At 36.5% G+C, this 15680-nt stretch overlaps 3 protein-coding genes across 5 annotated transcripts; 2 read left to right on the top strand and 1 right to left on the bottom strand.

Moving 5' to 3' along the window:
• The first annotated feature begins 1320 nt into the window (after positions 1–1320).
• Positions 1321–5277, top strand: LOC107491878 (ankyrin repeat-containing protein At5g02620). The gene is made up of 3 exons (XM_016112794.3): positions 1321–2063; positions 2314–2723; positions 4027–5277. The coding sequence occupies exons 1-3, from the start codon at positions 1610–1612 to the stop codon at positions 4864–4866; spliced, it is 1704 nt and encodes a 567-aa protein (XP_015968280.1). The 5' UTR covers positions 1321–1609; the 3' UTR covers positions 4867–5277.
• A 5432-nt stretch (positions 5278–10709) lies between these two features.
• Positions 10710–12675, bottom strand: LOC107491768 (uncharacterized). Its single transcript, XM_016112690.1, has 5 exons — positions 12628–12675; positions 12426–12546; positions 12016–12038; positions 11566–11884; positions 10710–11485 (listed from the first exon to the last, which is right to left on the bottom strand). Exons 1-5 carry the CDS (start codon positions 12673–12675, stop codon positions 10710–10712), a joined length of 1287 nt encoding a protein of 428 aa, XP_015968176.1.
• LOC107491877 (protein CURLY FLAG LEAF 1) lies at positions 12617–15667 on the top strand. Of its 3 annotated transcripts, none has more exons than XM_016112793.3 (4): positions 12617–13080; positions 14281–14315; positions 14499–14758; positions 15116–15667. In XM_016112793.3, the coding sequence occupies exons 3-4, from the start codon at positions 14507–14509 to the stop codon at positions 15506–15508; spliced, it is 645 nt and encodes a 214-aa protein (XP_015968279.1). In that variant the 5' UTR covers positions 12617–13080; positions 14281–14315; positions 14499–14506; the 3' UTR covers positions 15509–15667. The 3 variants fall into 3 exon arrangements, with proteins under 3 accessions (XP_015968279.1, XP_015968278.1, XP_015968276.1); XM_016112792.3 differs by having other exon boundaries at positions 14276–14315; XM_016112790.3 differs by having other exon boundaries at positions 13882–14315.
• The last annotated feature ends 13 nt before the right edge of the window (positions 15668–15680 follow it).

Raw genomic sequence — 15680 nt, 5'->3', positions numbered from 1 at the left:
CATTCTTTCCAATAAAATTTAATTTACGATAACTACCAACTGCTGCAACAAATATTTGATATGTTTTACTTGTATAATACCGACTTTAATATTGTTCTCAATTGTTTAGCAAACATGAATGCTAAACTTCTTGTATTGTTTAAGATTTCAACTTGATCGAAACAATATGGATGTGAATGAATTAGAACAACCTTTGAAATAATTTAAATATTTATATCCTTTACTATATGTGCATAGATTCTTGTAAGACACCTTACAATACATGTTGAATTTGTCTTCACAGTAGTTAGTAAATTTTCTATTTCCCTGTATATAATGAGTTGGTTTTTTATTTTATAGACTAAAAATCTATAAGATATTTTTTCTTATTATAAGCATCACATGTGTTGGATCCTAATTTGTAGATTAAAGTATTTTTAATTTTTTTTAGAGACATGAAATAAGTTGGTTATTCATTTGTTTTTACAATTGTATCTTCTAAAAATAATTTATGAAAGATGGGTATGCTAGATTGTTTCAAAAAATAAAAACCAATGAAAAGTTTATACTATAGTTCAAAGACATGAAGTCACTTTTCTATAATTTGTTTTATAGAAAAAGAAATATTATTGGTAATTCTAAATTTTAGACTATCACATCAATCAACTTTATGCCTAATAATTCAATACTTTTTGTATTTACTTTAATAGTACTATAAAATACACAAATAATAATTATAATAATGTTAGATAAAATTATAATTTATGTTTTGTCTTTGTAAGGTTTACTTTTAAATTGATTCGAGTTTAAAAATAGCGAGTTTGAGTTTTTTTATTTTTGGTAAAAAAAGATAATTAAATTTACTCTTTAGTCTCCAAAAAAAGAAATAATTAAATTCACTCTTTAGTATAAAAAAAAATATTATTGATAATTCTAAATTTTAGACTACCACATCAATCAACTTTATGTCTAATAATTCAATATTTTTTGTATTTACTTTAATAGTATTATAAAATACACAAATAATAACTATAATAATATTAGATAAAATTATAACTTATGTTTTATCTTTGCAAAGTTTACTTTTAAATTGATTCAAGTTTAAAGATAACGAGTTTGAGTCTTTTTATTTTTGATAAAAAAAAATAATTAAATTCACTCTTTACTCTTTAGTCTCCAATGATTCATATGTTATTATCTTATCGTTTTGTAGCTCACTTTGACATTCATTTTCCCTGGTGGTGTAAAAGAGGGCTTGTCAACACTCAACATCAACAATCAACATGTTACGGCTTTACAACAATTACCTTCCCTTGACGGTGGTAATTTTGTACCCAATGTTTCGTTCGCCAAATAGCTCAATCATCACAAGACGACGAAAAAAGAAAAAAGAAAGAAAAATGTGGGTCTCAACTCTTCCTGTGCTTTTGAGCATCTGAACAGTTCAGATTGAGGAATCGATCTTTCGTTCCACTTTCAGACTTGCTGTGGTCTGTGATCTTTTCATTTATCCAATTTCTCAAACCTCAACTTAAAGGTATTGTTAATTGATTCTCATAACCCTTGATATTATCTCTTCACATAGAATTAGAGCTGTTTGGAACAGTTGTTGTTGTTGTTCTTCTGGAGTATGGAGAAACAGAACAGTTTTCGGGCATCTACAATGGAAAAACAGCAGAGTTTTCGGCGGGTGATGGAGAAACAGAAAAGCTTTCGCGGATTTATGGAAAAACAGAAGAGTTTCCGGATTGTGATGGAGAAGCAGCTGAGCTTCATCGGCAGTGAGAGAAAAAAGAGCAAGGAGTCACCTGGGAAACGTGGTGACTTGCCAATTCATTTAGCAGCCCGGGGAGGGAACTTGAGCAGAGTGAAAGACATAATTGAAAACTCTGCTAATTCTGATGTGAAGGATTTCTTATCTAAGCAGAACTTTGAAGGGGAGACCCCTCTTTATGTTGCCGCAGAAAATGGACATGCTTCCGTTGTTAGTGAGATACTTAAGTTCTTGGATCTACAAACTGCTTCTATTGTCGCCAGAAATGGCTATGATCCTTTTCACGTCGCAGCAAAGCAGGGTCATCTTGGTAAGATCAACATGGCCTTATTTCAATGATTTGTTTGGCAACAAAATTAGGAATGGTAGAAGGACGCTTATGTTAATTGTGGCTTATTGAATTGGCATGTAGCACTAATCGTTAAAAGTGATAATTTTTCACTAGACAAATAAAAATATGGCTTCAGTGGTTTTAACTGCGTTGTGTTGTTTGAACGTAGCATGTCTGTTATTAAATGTCTTTGGCCATAGGTCTGACTTAGAGTAGAAGAATATTGCAGAGGTGCTGAGAGAACTGCTGCACTTCTTTCCCAACTTGGCCATGACTACAGATTTGTCCAATTCAACTGCTTTACACACAGCTGCAACTCAAGGTCATATTGATGTGGTTAACCTCCTCTTGGAGTCAGATTCAAACCTTGCGAAAATAGCCAGGAACAATGGTAAGACTGTCCTTCACTCAGCTGCTAGAATGGGGCATTTGGAAGTTGTGAAAGCCTTATTGAACAAGGATCCAAGCACTGGATTTAGGACTGATAAGAAAGGTCAAACTGCACTACACATGGCTGTGAAGGGGCAAAATCAAGAAATTCTGCTGGAATTGGTAAAACCCGACCAATCAGTTTTAAGTCTAGAAGATAATAAAGGAAATACAGCCTTGCATATTGCCACAAAGAAGGGCCGTATTCAGGTATTCCCTTATTCTTTTCTAATTCACTCTACATCAGCCTTTAAAAACTAATTAGTATTTAGAAAGCAAGTCTTTGTTTCTAAGCCCAAAAATAGTCATGTTATCATACATTTGGTAACACTGTGAATACGTCGTAGCTACTATAGCATAGGCATACTAGAATCCACCATATATATATGACAATCTGTAAAGGAGAGTGTTGAGATTACCTCCTCCACACACAACCCTCCTTCTAACAAGAAATAAAATAAAATAAAATATTTGCTCGCTTTATCTATAAAGCTTTGACTCCTTTTTTTTTTCTTTGTATAAATACATTCGGAAATGCATTTAATTGAAGTTGGGAAGTCAAATTTTGTTGCCTCTGTTATTTATGTTCTTTGTGATACTTCAGTTGTACTATTTTAGTATTTTTGTTATGCTCCATGACAAAACCTGCTTTGCACTAGAGCAATGGAACATCTTTTTGTAAATTATGCTGAGCTTAGTTGCATGGTTTCAAACACCGGGGTTTTCTTCAGTGCTCTAAGCATTAATTATAAAGAAAAGAACTTCCCGTGATTTAATTATAAAAGGAGGGAACTGTAAGGGTATTATAGAAGAACTATTACCAGCTATCCTAACTCATAGTTCATAAATTTGGTGACAAGGTATGCATCCGTTTTGGAAATAGGCTTGGGGCTTGTAGTTGCTTAGTGCTGCTCCTTGTTCTTTCATTTTCTGTTCATTTCACACTGTTCCTTCTTTTCCTAAGCTGATATCACACTGATATTTGCCTGTGGTGTGAAATATTATACCCTGTACTTCTTATTTGCCTATCTTTGTGTGGTTTCTGACTTTCTGTCAAAAAACTAGTATCCCATCAAGTTGTTAAAACTGAAAAAATATTGTCGTGAAACCAATTGTCTCAAAAACTTAAGCTGATAGGAGGAGACGCATAAATGGTTATATTTCTAACAAAAAAACCTCATTTGGCATGGCAAATTCATATTTATGATGCAATTATGAAATGTTGATTTCTCCTTTTGATGCATGCCTTACAATAGAGTCAAGTTGAGTTCTGCATTCTGCTTGAATTGCTGGTAATTGTAAATTAAGCATTTTTCTAGGTTAGCATGAAGAATAACTCAACATATACTTCACACCCCACCACCAACCCTCTCAAGGAATGAAAGCATCTGTAATATAATTTTATATCCATTATGTAGAATTGAATGCTGAAACAATTCCATACAGCTGATACTAAAGTAATGAAGGTAATCGATTTTGATATCTATTCTAAAGTGGCTGTTACTTCGTGCAGAATGTTCGCTGCTTGTTATCTATGGAGGGTATCAACATCAATGCTACTAATAAAGCTGGAGAGACTCCTCTAGATATTGCAGAGAAATTTGGAACTCCAGAACTCGCCTCCCTTTTGAGGGATGCTGGGGCTGCCAATTCCACCCACACTGGGAAGCCAAATGCATCAAAGCATCTTAAGCAGACTGTCAGTGACATAAAGCATGATGTTCACTCCCAACTTCAACAGACTCGTCAGACTGGAGTGAGGGTCCAAAAAATTGCAAAGAAGCTGAAAAAACTCCACATTAGTGGCCTGAACAATGCAATAAATTCCGCTACTGTTGTTGCTGTTCTCATTGCTACAGTTGCTTTTGCAGCCATTTTCACAGTTCCGGGTCAATATGACGAGACGAAAACCCCCGGCTTTTCACTTGGACAGGCAAATATTGCAAAAAATGCAGCTTTCTTAACCTTTTTTGTGTTTGATAGCCTGGCTTTATTCATCTCTCTGGCAGTTGTGGTGGTTCAAACTTCGGTAGTCGTGATTGAGCAGAAGGCGAAGAAGCAGCTTGTTTTTGTCATAAACAAGCTCATGTGGTTGGCTTGCCTTTTCATTTCCATTGCCTTCATTTCTCTCACATATGTAGTGGTGGGATCACACTCCAGATGGCTTGCTATATACGCAACAGTTATTGGAAGCTTGATAATGCTCTCTACCATTGGCTCCATGTGTTATTGTGTCATTTTGCACAGGATGGAGGAGACAAAATTAAGGGCCGAGAGTCGTTCATACTCCATGTCTCATGCATCAGATCAAGAGATTTTGAACAGTGAATACAAGAGGATGTACGCACTTTAGGATAGTTCATAAATTAATGGAATGACCTTAATCCTGCTGCATTCTTGCAAGTGATCATTGCTTGGCAGTTGCTACTATGCTCTAGCTATGGTCTTTGATAGTCCACAGAAACTGAAACATAAAGGAGGCCAATTTTGTATTTGGAGTTTACTGCATATCGGTTTCCAATTCCATAAGTACTGTGCAGATGTGAAGATTTCAAAGTCATGTGTCCCTCTTATACATAATAAAGTTAATGCATGTAAGATATTTTTATCTTTTGGTGTCTATTCATGTAAGATATGGAATGGCTTTGTAATGGTAATGGATCGATTCTAAAGGGAGTTCAATGACGGATCAATTCAGAAGAGGGAGAATGTGTGTGTTTATATTAAATTAAATCTTTTAATAAAATAGTACTAATTTTTCTAATACTATTCAATATTTTTATTTTGGATTACCTTGTTTCAATATTTTGGTTTACTATAATTTGTGGATATAGATTCTTTTTCTTACGAGTAAACTACTAAAATGGGATTCGAAAGTTTATATTGTTGACAAAAATAATCCTAGAAAATGTTATCAATAAATAAGCCTAAAAAAAAATTTAAAATGCGACAAAACGAATTAAATATTAAATAGATATTCTAAAAAATTTTTAAAAATCAAATTTTGACATAATTTTTGCAAGCATTACTATAAAAATAAGATCTTTTTATTCTAAAACTTTGGTCGTTTTATGTCAGGTGATTTTTTTTTAAATATTTTATTGTGAATGATCATATTATTTTAAAAAATAAAAAGAAAAATGTAGAAATTAAATTTTGTTCCCAATTTTTTTGGTTTATTTTCTAAATATTTATTCAAATGTTGCTGCAAAAATTCGGTTCAAATAGATAAATTGTTTGCTAAATAAAAAGGTTTTTTTATCACTTATAAAAATATAATATTTATTATTTTTTTGTTGTATTTTGTAATCATTCAAAAATTATTTTATCGATAATATCTTTCATAATTTTTTTTTGTCGACGTCTGAATCTTTTAAGTACTTAATAGATAATTAACCTTTTCTTATAGGAAAAAATTGTTTTTCATTATTTTGGTCTTTTTAGGTACATATGTAAAGCATTATAATTTGTAGATTCTAACCGTTAAAATATTTTTTTGTTGGTAGCAAACCAACTTGAGTCACACCAAGAGAATAACCTTGTTCACAGTTAGAGTAAATTATCAGATCTGTATTCGAAAAATTTTGGTGATGATAAAAGAATATAAAAGACGAAAGTCTTTAAAATATAGATAAAATATATATATTTTTTTTTAAATTTGTTAAAAATTTTAAAGATATTTTTAAGTTTTATTTTGTTTCAATTGTATATCTAAAATTTTTTATTTACATCAAATATATATTTGACAATTAAATTTTTAAAAAGTTTAGGATCAATACAATAATAATGTATGATAATTATGTCTAATTTACTTGTATTGAAGTTTGTTTTTATGAAAGAGGAGTGCTAGGGGTCAGCAAGTTTTGTAATTTGTAACTATCAATTAACCATCATTAGTGTTTTTAATGGTATAAGATTACATCCAATGGTATAGAATTACTCACTTTTCTTTTGATGGTTAAGTGTTGGCCCCTAAACTTTCTCTTTATGAAATTATTGTTGAATTAATCCTAAGTTTTTTGAAAAATTAGTCCTCAGTAGTTTATTTGATGCAAATTGAAAATTTTTGGATAAAATTAAAATAAAACTTATGGGTATTTTAAAAATTTTTAATAAATTTTAAAGACAAAAAATATACTTTACTCTTAAAAAATTATTGAGTTTGACAAACGTAAACAAACGATAATGAATCACGTTTTCATTAACAAAAACCTCTTATCAATTCCATCCATCTCTCCTTCCAACAACCCACATTCAAATTCAATTTCCCCTATTCCAACCTCATGACCGAAAGCCCTCCCACCCCCAACTATAAATACCTCCCTCTTTATCCATTTCCACCATACCTCCTACTATTCTTCCCCTCTTACTTACATTCCACCATACACACTTTCTTTTCTCTTTTCCTTTCTTTCCACCCAAAGGCCGAAGCCTATACCCCCTCTCCTCTATCTCTTTTTTCTATCTTCTTTTCTTTTTCTTATCTTCTATTCTTCTTTTGCTTGGAGACGAGCAAAATTTTTAAGTTTGGTGTTGGACGCTCCACTTTTTGCTTTGTTATTCTTACCTCCATGGCACCCGAAACCGAAGAATCTTCAAGGAAAAGAAAGGAGAAAGCCCCCACTTCTAATCCATGGGACTTCACAAGATTCCTCTCCAAGACCCATCAAGATCATTTTTATGATGTGGTGAGAAAGAAGAAGGTGATTTTCGAGGTCTCCTTCAAGCTGAAGGATGATGAGTATCCGAAAATCCTATATCAGATTCTAAGATGGGGTTGGAAAGTTCTGGCCAACCTCGTGACAGAGGTTGGAGTGTTGATGGTGTGAGAGTTCTACGTCAACACTTGCGTGACGAGCAAGCATGATAGAAGCGTGAACCCGTAGCCGAAGAATTGGCGCACCATAGTCAGAAGACACATCATGGATTTTAACCCGGAGAATGTGAGGGTGGCACTACAATTGCCAGAGTCATGAGAGGACCCTCATTCATACACTCGCAGGGTCAACACTGACCAGCGATTGGATCAATTCCTTATTGACATCTGCGTACCTAGAGCTCAGTGGAGGAGGGATGCTCAAGGTCATCCTTATCAGCTGGGTAGGCTTGACCTTAGGCCAGTAGCTAGAGGATGGTTGGAGTTCATCCAACGTTCTATCATCCCTACAAGTAACCACTCTGAGATTATAGTCGAGCGAGCAGTGATGATTCACTGTATTATATTCAACAATGAGGTAGAAGTACATGAGGTGATCCCTCATGAGTTTTATAGAGTAGTTGACAAGTCCTCCACCACTACGAGGCTGGCATTCCCTCATCTCATTTATCGGCTATGTGCAGCAGCTGGAACTCACATTGAGGGAGACACCTCAATCGATGAGGAGACACCGATCACAAAGAAGGGTATAGAGCACGCTAGGGAGCCTGTACAGGGACCGCAGCAGGAACCAGTTTCACCGCCTCCACAAGAAATTCCGAAGATGCCTCAGGGGATGTACTTCCCTCCCCGTGATTACTGGGATCAGTTGACCACATCTTTAGGGGAGCTAATGTCATCCGTTGATCAGCTGAGGCTGGAGTATCAGGATCAGTCTGCTCTCCTCCATCATCTGATGGAGGAACAAAAGAGGCAGGAGCGTGACATTGAGGAGCTTAAACGCTCCAGAGAATTCTTCGGAGGGAGCAGCAGCCACCATTACTAAGGTGGTTAAGTTTTATTCTCCCTTTCTTTTATCTTATGACTGTTTTGAGTATTTTATTCTATTTTCTATTTTCTTGTCTGAGTTTGCATGATCACTCTTAGGATTTCTTTACTTTCTAGTTTAGTAGTTTACTTTTGAAAATTCTTCAAGATGTCTTATGTATTACGCATCAAGCTTAAAAAAAAAGAAAAATCTATTGAAAATAAAGTAGTAAAATGCATAAGATCTTGAGTTATATCATGAGTTATTCTAGTTGCTTTGATGTGGTGGCCTTACCTCTATTTCTGAATGTATGAATTAAATGCGCATATTTGATATTGGAGTTGAGTATATTGGTTCTTGAGGAACAGAAACCTAGAGAAATATTATTGACTCTCTGAAATAAGAAAAGATCGATTCTTGAAGCAAAACCAGCAGCAAAAAGAATTGAAAAGAAAGGAAAAATCAAAAGAAAAAGGTCCAAAGTTTTGAGTATCAATGGTCATGAGGGTCAAAATTGATCTAAAGCTTAAAAGAGTAGTTTTCCCTAACCATATGCTTGTGGTGTGATGGTGTCAAGTAACCCTTGGGACTAAGCACTTAAAGTCGTGACCCATTGCTATTGCAAAGTTTGCCTAAGGCTCTGAGCACCATTGTCTGGGAGAAAAAGCAAGAAAAAATTCGAACCCAAAAGGTTCCCCAGTTAAGTGCTTGTGGTGCTCTTGTTTCAAGTTAAGCTTGAAGACAAAACACTTAGAGTCACGGCTAGGCTCAAGGTGCAAAGCACTAAAGAAAAGAAATAGTTGTGTTCAAGAATCAATTAGAGCCTAAAGAAGAGAATCTATAATACCATCCGAGTTCTAGTTCTGAAGGATACTGATATTTCTGAGCTCCAAAGGAGAGTGAGATGCCAAAACTGTTCAGGAATAGAGTGTCATTAGCCCTATTCAGTACTTAGCCCTAAGCTTAAATGACAACTCAAGTCTTGTATATTTTCTCTTCTTGATATTGCATTGCTTTTGGTTGCTTAAAGACAAACAACAATTTATGTTTGGTGTTGTGATGCGTGAGCATCTTATACCCTTTTTTCTAGTTATTTTTATCTTATTTTTAGTTAGATTTTATTCATTTTCACTTGATTTTAGTGCAAAAATCACCTTTGGATGTTATTTTAAGTTTTTTTTTTGTGTTTTTGTGATTTTAGGTGAAATTTGAAGCAGTTTGGAGAAGCTTGAAGCAAGAAAGGAAAATGTTGACAGCACCCTCCCGGCGCTGAACGCCCACCCGGCGTTTTACACCAGCTGGGGGCACAAACCAGAGACATGTGCTTCCTCCTTGGGCGTTTAACACCCAAACAACGCTAGCTAGCAGCCCGTTTCATACCTCTTTGGGCCTCTAAGTTGATTTAGCACTTCTTATTTTTATTCTATTTTTTTATAATTTTTATTTATAAAATAATATCCTTTAGGCCTAGCATTTATTATTAGGTTAGTATTTAAAAGAAAAAATCACTTAGGTGTAGGATCTTCTTCCTTCCACACTTTTTCAGAAATTTGTTTTCTCTGTAAGTTATAAGTAACTAAACCCTCTGGTTAAGGTTAGGAGCTCTGTTTATTTTTATGGATTAAGATTATTATTCTTCTATTTCAATATATGTTTGATTCAATTCTAAGGAGTTGTTTTCGTTCTTAATCTTATGAATTGGGTGGAATGGGAGTATGACCCTTTTTTACATGTGTTCTTGTGATTCTTGGGAAAGTTATCTCACTTGAGCTACAGTTCAAAAATACTCCTCCTAGACGGATAATCACACAACCTGATGGGGATAAGCAACATCTATTCAGCCGGAATTGGGGTGATTAGGGCTTTTGTGGTATAAATTAGTGACCACGGGAGTGGCGTTTGATGAGGATTAGAGGAGATTAAATCGTTAAGGGATTAGGGTTTAATCACTTATGGTTTGCCATAGAATGAATCATTCATTGTTAAAATACTTAGTAAGAAGTTTTAATCCGGAAAGATAAATATCTCCGAGACCTTAACTTATTTCTCATCATTGTTTTTCACTAAACCTTTACTTGCTTTTCTTTACTTGCTTGTTTATTAATTTTATGCGTTTACAACAACAATAACAACAACTCTCTTTTACTATTTGTCTGACTAAGTCCAACAGGATAACCATTGCTTGCTCAGTCCAACAATCCTCATAAGATCAACCCTCACTTACCTGAGGTATTACTTGAATGACCCGGTGCACTTGCCGGTTCAGTGGTGGATATTCTAAAAATCTGCACCAATACCCTAAGTTGACAATAAGTTTTTGCAAGTGCGGGACTTTGAATTCCCTTAAAAAATTGCTACCGATGTGCCTTATACAAAACATCCACCATGCTCTTGGAGGTTGCCAATCACCTCTAGAATGATTTACTGCTCAGATTGACTCATGTCGGTCTGAGATCATACCTACACCGTCTCTTCTAACAACATGTCTTCGTAGATTCCTAAGAAAAAAGTGTCATGCATCAGCTGTCTCCCCCTCCACCAGAGAAAAAGCAATAGGCACACTGTTCTGGTTCCCATCTTGTGCAACAGTAACCAGAAGTGTACTTTTATATTTTTCGTAAAGGTGTGTGCCATCAACCTGAATTAGAGGATTGCAATGCTTGAACGCCCTAATGCATGGATTGAAACTCCAAAATACGTGGTGAAGTATTCTGACACCGTCTGCCTTCTCACTCCCGTTGTATAGGGGTCGTGTTTCTATTTGGACAATTGAGCCAGGCATCTTCTGAACCATGACCAAGAGCAACCATGGCAAAGCTTGGTAAGAATCCTCCCAACCACCGAAAACTTTGGCTATGGACTTCTGCTTTGCCAACCAAACCTTTCGGTAACTGATGGTATAATTAAACCTTGACTGGACTTTCGCAATTATAGATTTGACATTGATGGATGGGTCGGTCTCAACCAATAGCCGTATAGCCTCAGCAACTGTGTCCGAGTCAAACTTGGAATGATCCTGTGAAATCGTTCCCATGGTGTATGTGTGCCTACCATTGTATCTACGTATCTCCCAACAACATTTTTTCTGTATCAAGCTGGCTCGGATAAGCCAGTCGCACCCACGCTCATACGTCTTGCATTTCGCATAGAACGTCTGTGGCTCAAACTCGTAAACATTGTAATCGACTCCTTTAGAGATAGTGTACCTTCTTATTGTTGCGACGACAGACTTTCTAGAGCTATATTCTATTCCGATCCTAAACTCCCCGTCTTCAAGATCAGCAATACCTACACAAAACATAAATTGTTACTAATTGATCCATCCAAAATATAAATGAAGACAAACGTATTATTCACTCATCACATACCTATATTTGCATATTTGGGAAATTTCGGTGCATGCATGGCGTTAAGATCCAAGTTACGCATAAAAGGCGGAACGTCCATCGGTTGACTAACTGCGGGAGGAACCACTACATTCTTCGTTGCTGGCTCAACTCCCACGCCACCATCCTCATCTTCGTCGCAGGCTTCATAAGTGGCTTCGTAGTCCTCTTCGTTGTCATCGTTCATTCCTTCGTACACTGCAGCTCTATCATCCTCTATATCTGAATCATTTTGAATCACATCTGCCTTTACATTCTCAAACTCAACACACAACTCAATCTGTGGTTGTCGCACCTGAGTCTGCTAATAAATTTGGAATATATTCTGCATATTCGCTTCGTCAATGATCGGCATAATATCAAACTGTATTCGATCATCAAAAACTATAATGGAATTCTGGTACAAAATTCTGCTCACTCTCTTCAACATACCGTTCTCCATGCTTTGATTGAGACTGTTCTAAAGTTCCATGAGCGTCATAGTACATGAAACCACAAACAAAAATGGATTCTGACACACAAACCTTACTCCCTCATGAGTATTTCATATAATCTCACCGTTGCGATACACTACCAAATTTGTGGTATCCTCCATGACACCAAAAATACACTCAAACAATTCTTCTCTCTGCAATGAAATGGTATCGAGTTTGGCCTTATATAGGCAGAGCACTCATTATGTACACCATGTGTTGCATCGCCATCAAATCACAGAGTGACACATCAGCAACACACCCCCCACATATTAAAGCTATCCTCCAATCACACTTCAACATATCATCAACACGTCCCCACGTGTTGAAGGTGTCCTCGAATTAGACGTTGCTATGTTAGCAACCCACCCCCCACGTATTGAGAATGTCTCGAATCATACATTGACACGTCAGTAACACGTCTCCACGTATTACCAGCTCGTTTTTCACGTGTTGCATCAGTACGCTTCCACGTGTTGATACTGCACATCTGATACCTCCATTAACATGCAAATACACTAAAAACATTCATTTTCATTCAAAACACTAACGTACTCTTTATATTAAGTACGACAAGGCGATGGTGCCTGCTGCCACTGTCACTGCGGCCTTTATCCATAGATTCCCTGCTGTTTTGTCAAACAAACAAGGAAAAGAAAAGATTCTTTTATTCTCTTACAGTCCAGCTATGCCTATGAGACACAGCCACAGTCCACAGTCCACAGTCCCCTTTGGACCATCTCCATTCTGCACCAACCTCCACTTTCTCTTTTCAGTGAAAGCAGCGAAGCCAGACAAAATGCATCCCACAGTGGTTCCCTGGAGCTGACACCTCCTACCCTACGGTTACCATGACCCTTCCACACGCGCCGCTTCTTTGCGCGTGTTCTCTAATTCTTCCCTTAAAATCCACACCCACTCTCCACTCTTCTGCTTTCTAATATCTTCCCTTGCGTTTCGCGGTTCTGCCCCGCTCGCTGCTGCTTCCAGCCACCTCTCTTTTTGGACCTCCAAACCCTTACTGGTAAACAATTAACCCCTTCCTTCCTTCCTTCCTTCCTTTATTTTCTTCTCCTCTGTTTGATTGTGCTTGTGCCTGTGGCATTCTGTTCATGGAGTTTAATTGCGTTCTTATTGCTTGAGATTATCCTGAAAAATAGATCATTAACTCTTCTTCTTGAATGATGTTGGGGCTGGAGTTTTTCTGTATTTGGTTTTTGGTTTCCTCTGCTCCTATACTTTGTTCCTGGCTTGGGGAATTTCTGAGCAACTTATTGGTCAGGGTTATGATATTTGGTAAATATGCTTCTTAAGTTTTTTTTTTCCCTTATTTTCCTGATGATGGATAGTTTATGTGCCAAGTTTATTCCTGGTTGATTTAAGTGGTTCTTACTTCGTGTGCCTGATTATTGTCATGTTCTTTTGTTTCATTGTGATTTCTCTTGGGATATTGTGGAGTATTGTGCAGATTTCTCATTGTTGTGTTGGTTTTAAACTTCAACTCCTTTATGTTTTGGGTCAATTTTCCGGGTTAGATTCTTTGGATTAATCATGTGTTACCATTGTGATTTTTAATTGGGTTATGGCCAAAATTGATGAAATTGTAATTTCTGATGGTCATTTCCTGCTCCTTGATTGTGCCTGTCATATTGTTTCTGGACTTTCCTTGCCTCTAAATGTTAGTAGAGCTGTTTAAATATATGCTGGAACATCAATGTCATCCTAATTTGTTGCTGCATATACTGATGGGTTGCTGTGTTGCTGGAACTTGTTGTTGTTTCTTACCCCGTGCTCCTTAATGTTGGTATTGGATCACATTTTTCAGATTGAGTTGCTGCGTGGGTGACTAATGCCCTTTCTGATGGTTCTTGTCTTCTCATGGATTACAATGGCTTGGAAGTTTATGAATTTGCTTCCATTTTTGGTTGAACATTTGGATGTTTGATTCATTAACATGAATTGAGTTTCTAGTTGCGAAAAATGAAGGGTTTGTGCATGATTGTTACTTGAGCTGGGTTCATTGGAGGCAATTTGAAATTTGCTGGTTCTCATGCTTCTCTTATTTTTGTCAGCATTGTGATCTTTTACTGAGGGATATTGAGTTGTTCTCTCAGAATATTAATGACCGTTGCCACATCGGTGGCTGTTTTCTTGTGATTAGTCTTGCGTTTTTCAAATAGTTGAGAATCTCTAAGGCTATGTTTGGTGCTGTATTCTAGTGCAGGACTCTATTTGATTTTGCTCGCTGTCGCATCACAGGTAGCAATAGAGTATCTGAATGTATATCGTTTATTTGGAAGAGTACATCCATTTAATTAATAAGTTGAATATAATGCGTGATATTAAAAAGAAAAGGAAATAGTAGAAAATTTAAGATTATATTTTGGATATGTATGTATATGTTTGTGGTTTTCATAATAGTTGTTGGAAAACATTTTTCAGCTCAGAACATGGAGATGGAGGCAATCACAGCTTCATTAGAGAGGTCTCTTCAAAATTGTTCCTTAAACAACCATAGCCATGAGAGCAGAAGGGAAGAAGGGTCAGTCACAGATGCAGAGGCAGATGCCGAAGCTGGCATAGGAATCTCATCCAGCTCAGACGATGTCCTGAACAACCGCATCTCCAACTCTGACACTACTCTAGAACTCAACTCCCATATCTCACTCCCTTACCACTGGGAACAATGCCTAGATTTGAAGGTTATTGAATTCTCTCCTCTTTCTTCTCTAGGTTCTTCATTATATAAAACAATAGTGCAACCGCACAGATGAAGCCCCTAGAAAGTTAAGATTTCTGCTCTTTAGTTTTCTGATTGCTTGTCATGTCCTTTTGCTTTGCCTACTCTTTGGGGGAAGGTCCGGCTTTCCTTAGTTAATCGGCTGTCCTGAACATTTGTTCGATATCTGAATTGTGAAGATTTTGAGTCTTTCTAGCTAGGCCCGGCGGTTGGGTGCTTATTTCCTTTTAGAAGATGATTTTTTATAGAAGTTATCTGTATATAATTTGGTGGGAATGAATGAACAATGTATTGATTGTGTACTTATATACATGTACAGACGGGGGAAATTTATTACATAAACTGGCAGAACGGAATGAAAGCAAAGGAGGATCCAAGGAGGGTAGCAGAATACAGTAGCAGTATGAGTAGGGATTACAAGTCAGAAGAAGAGAGTTGGTACGATAGCGAAGAGTCTTCATCGGAGTCATGCCCCTCTTCATCCAAAGACCAGTGTTACCAAGAGCTGGGACAAGTAGAAAAGCAGAATAATAGTAGCAGCAGCAGTAGCAGTAGTAGTAGTAGTTATAGTAATAATAAGGGTAATGTCTTGGTTGTGGCTGGGTGCAAGAGCTGTCTCATGTATTTCATGGTGCCCAAACAGGTTGAAGACTGCCCAAAATGTGGTGGTCAACTCCTCCACTTTGATCGATCCGAAAGTGGCTCTCCATGATTCCCATTTCTCAATTCTACCATCCACCCCCTCCCCGGCTTCCTTTTTTATATTTTTATTTTTTGCTCTTGCCCTTTCAATTTCTCTTGTTTCATTTAGCTTGCCTGAGTGTAAACTACTAGTTTTGTTCATTATTAGGATGAAATTTTCCAGCTTTCATCGTGCTTGCATC

This window comes from Arachis duranensis, chromosome 6, assembly GCF_000817695.3.
Source record: "Arachis duranensis cultivar V14167 chromosome 6, aradu.V14167.gnm2.J7QH, whole genome shotgun sequence".
Lineage (NCBI taxonomy): Eukaryota > Viridiplantae > Streptophyta > Magnoliopsida > Fabales > Fabaceae > Arachis > Arachis duranensis.
This window is presented reverse-complemented; position numbering and strand designations above follow the sequence as displayed.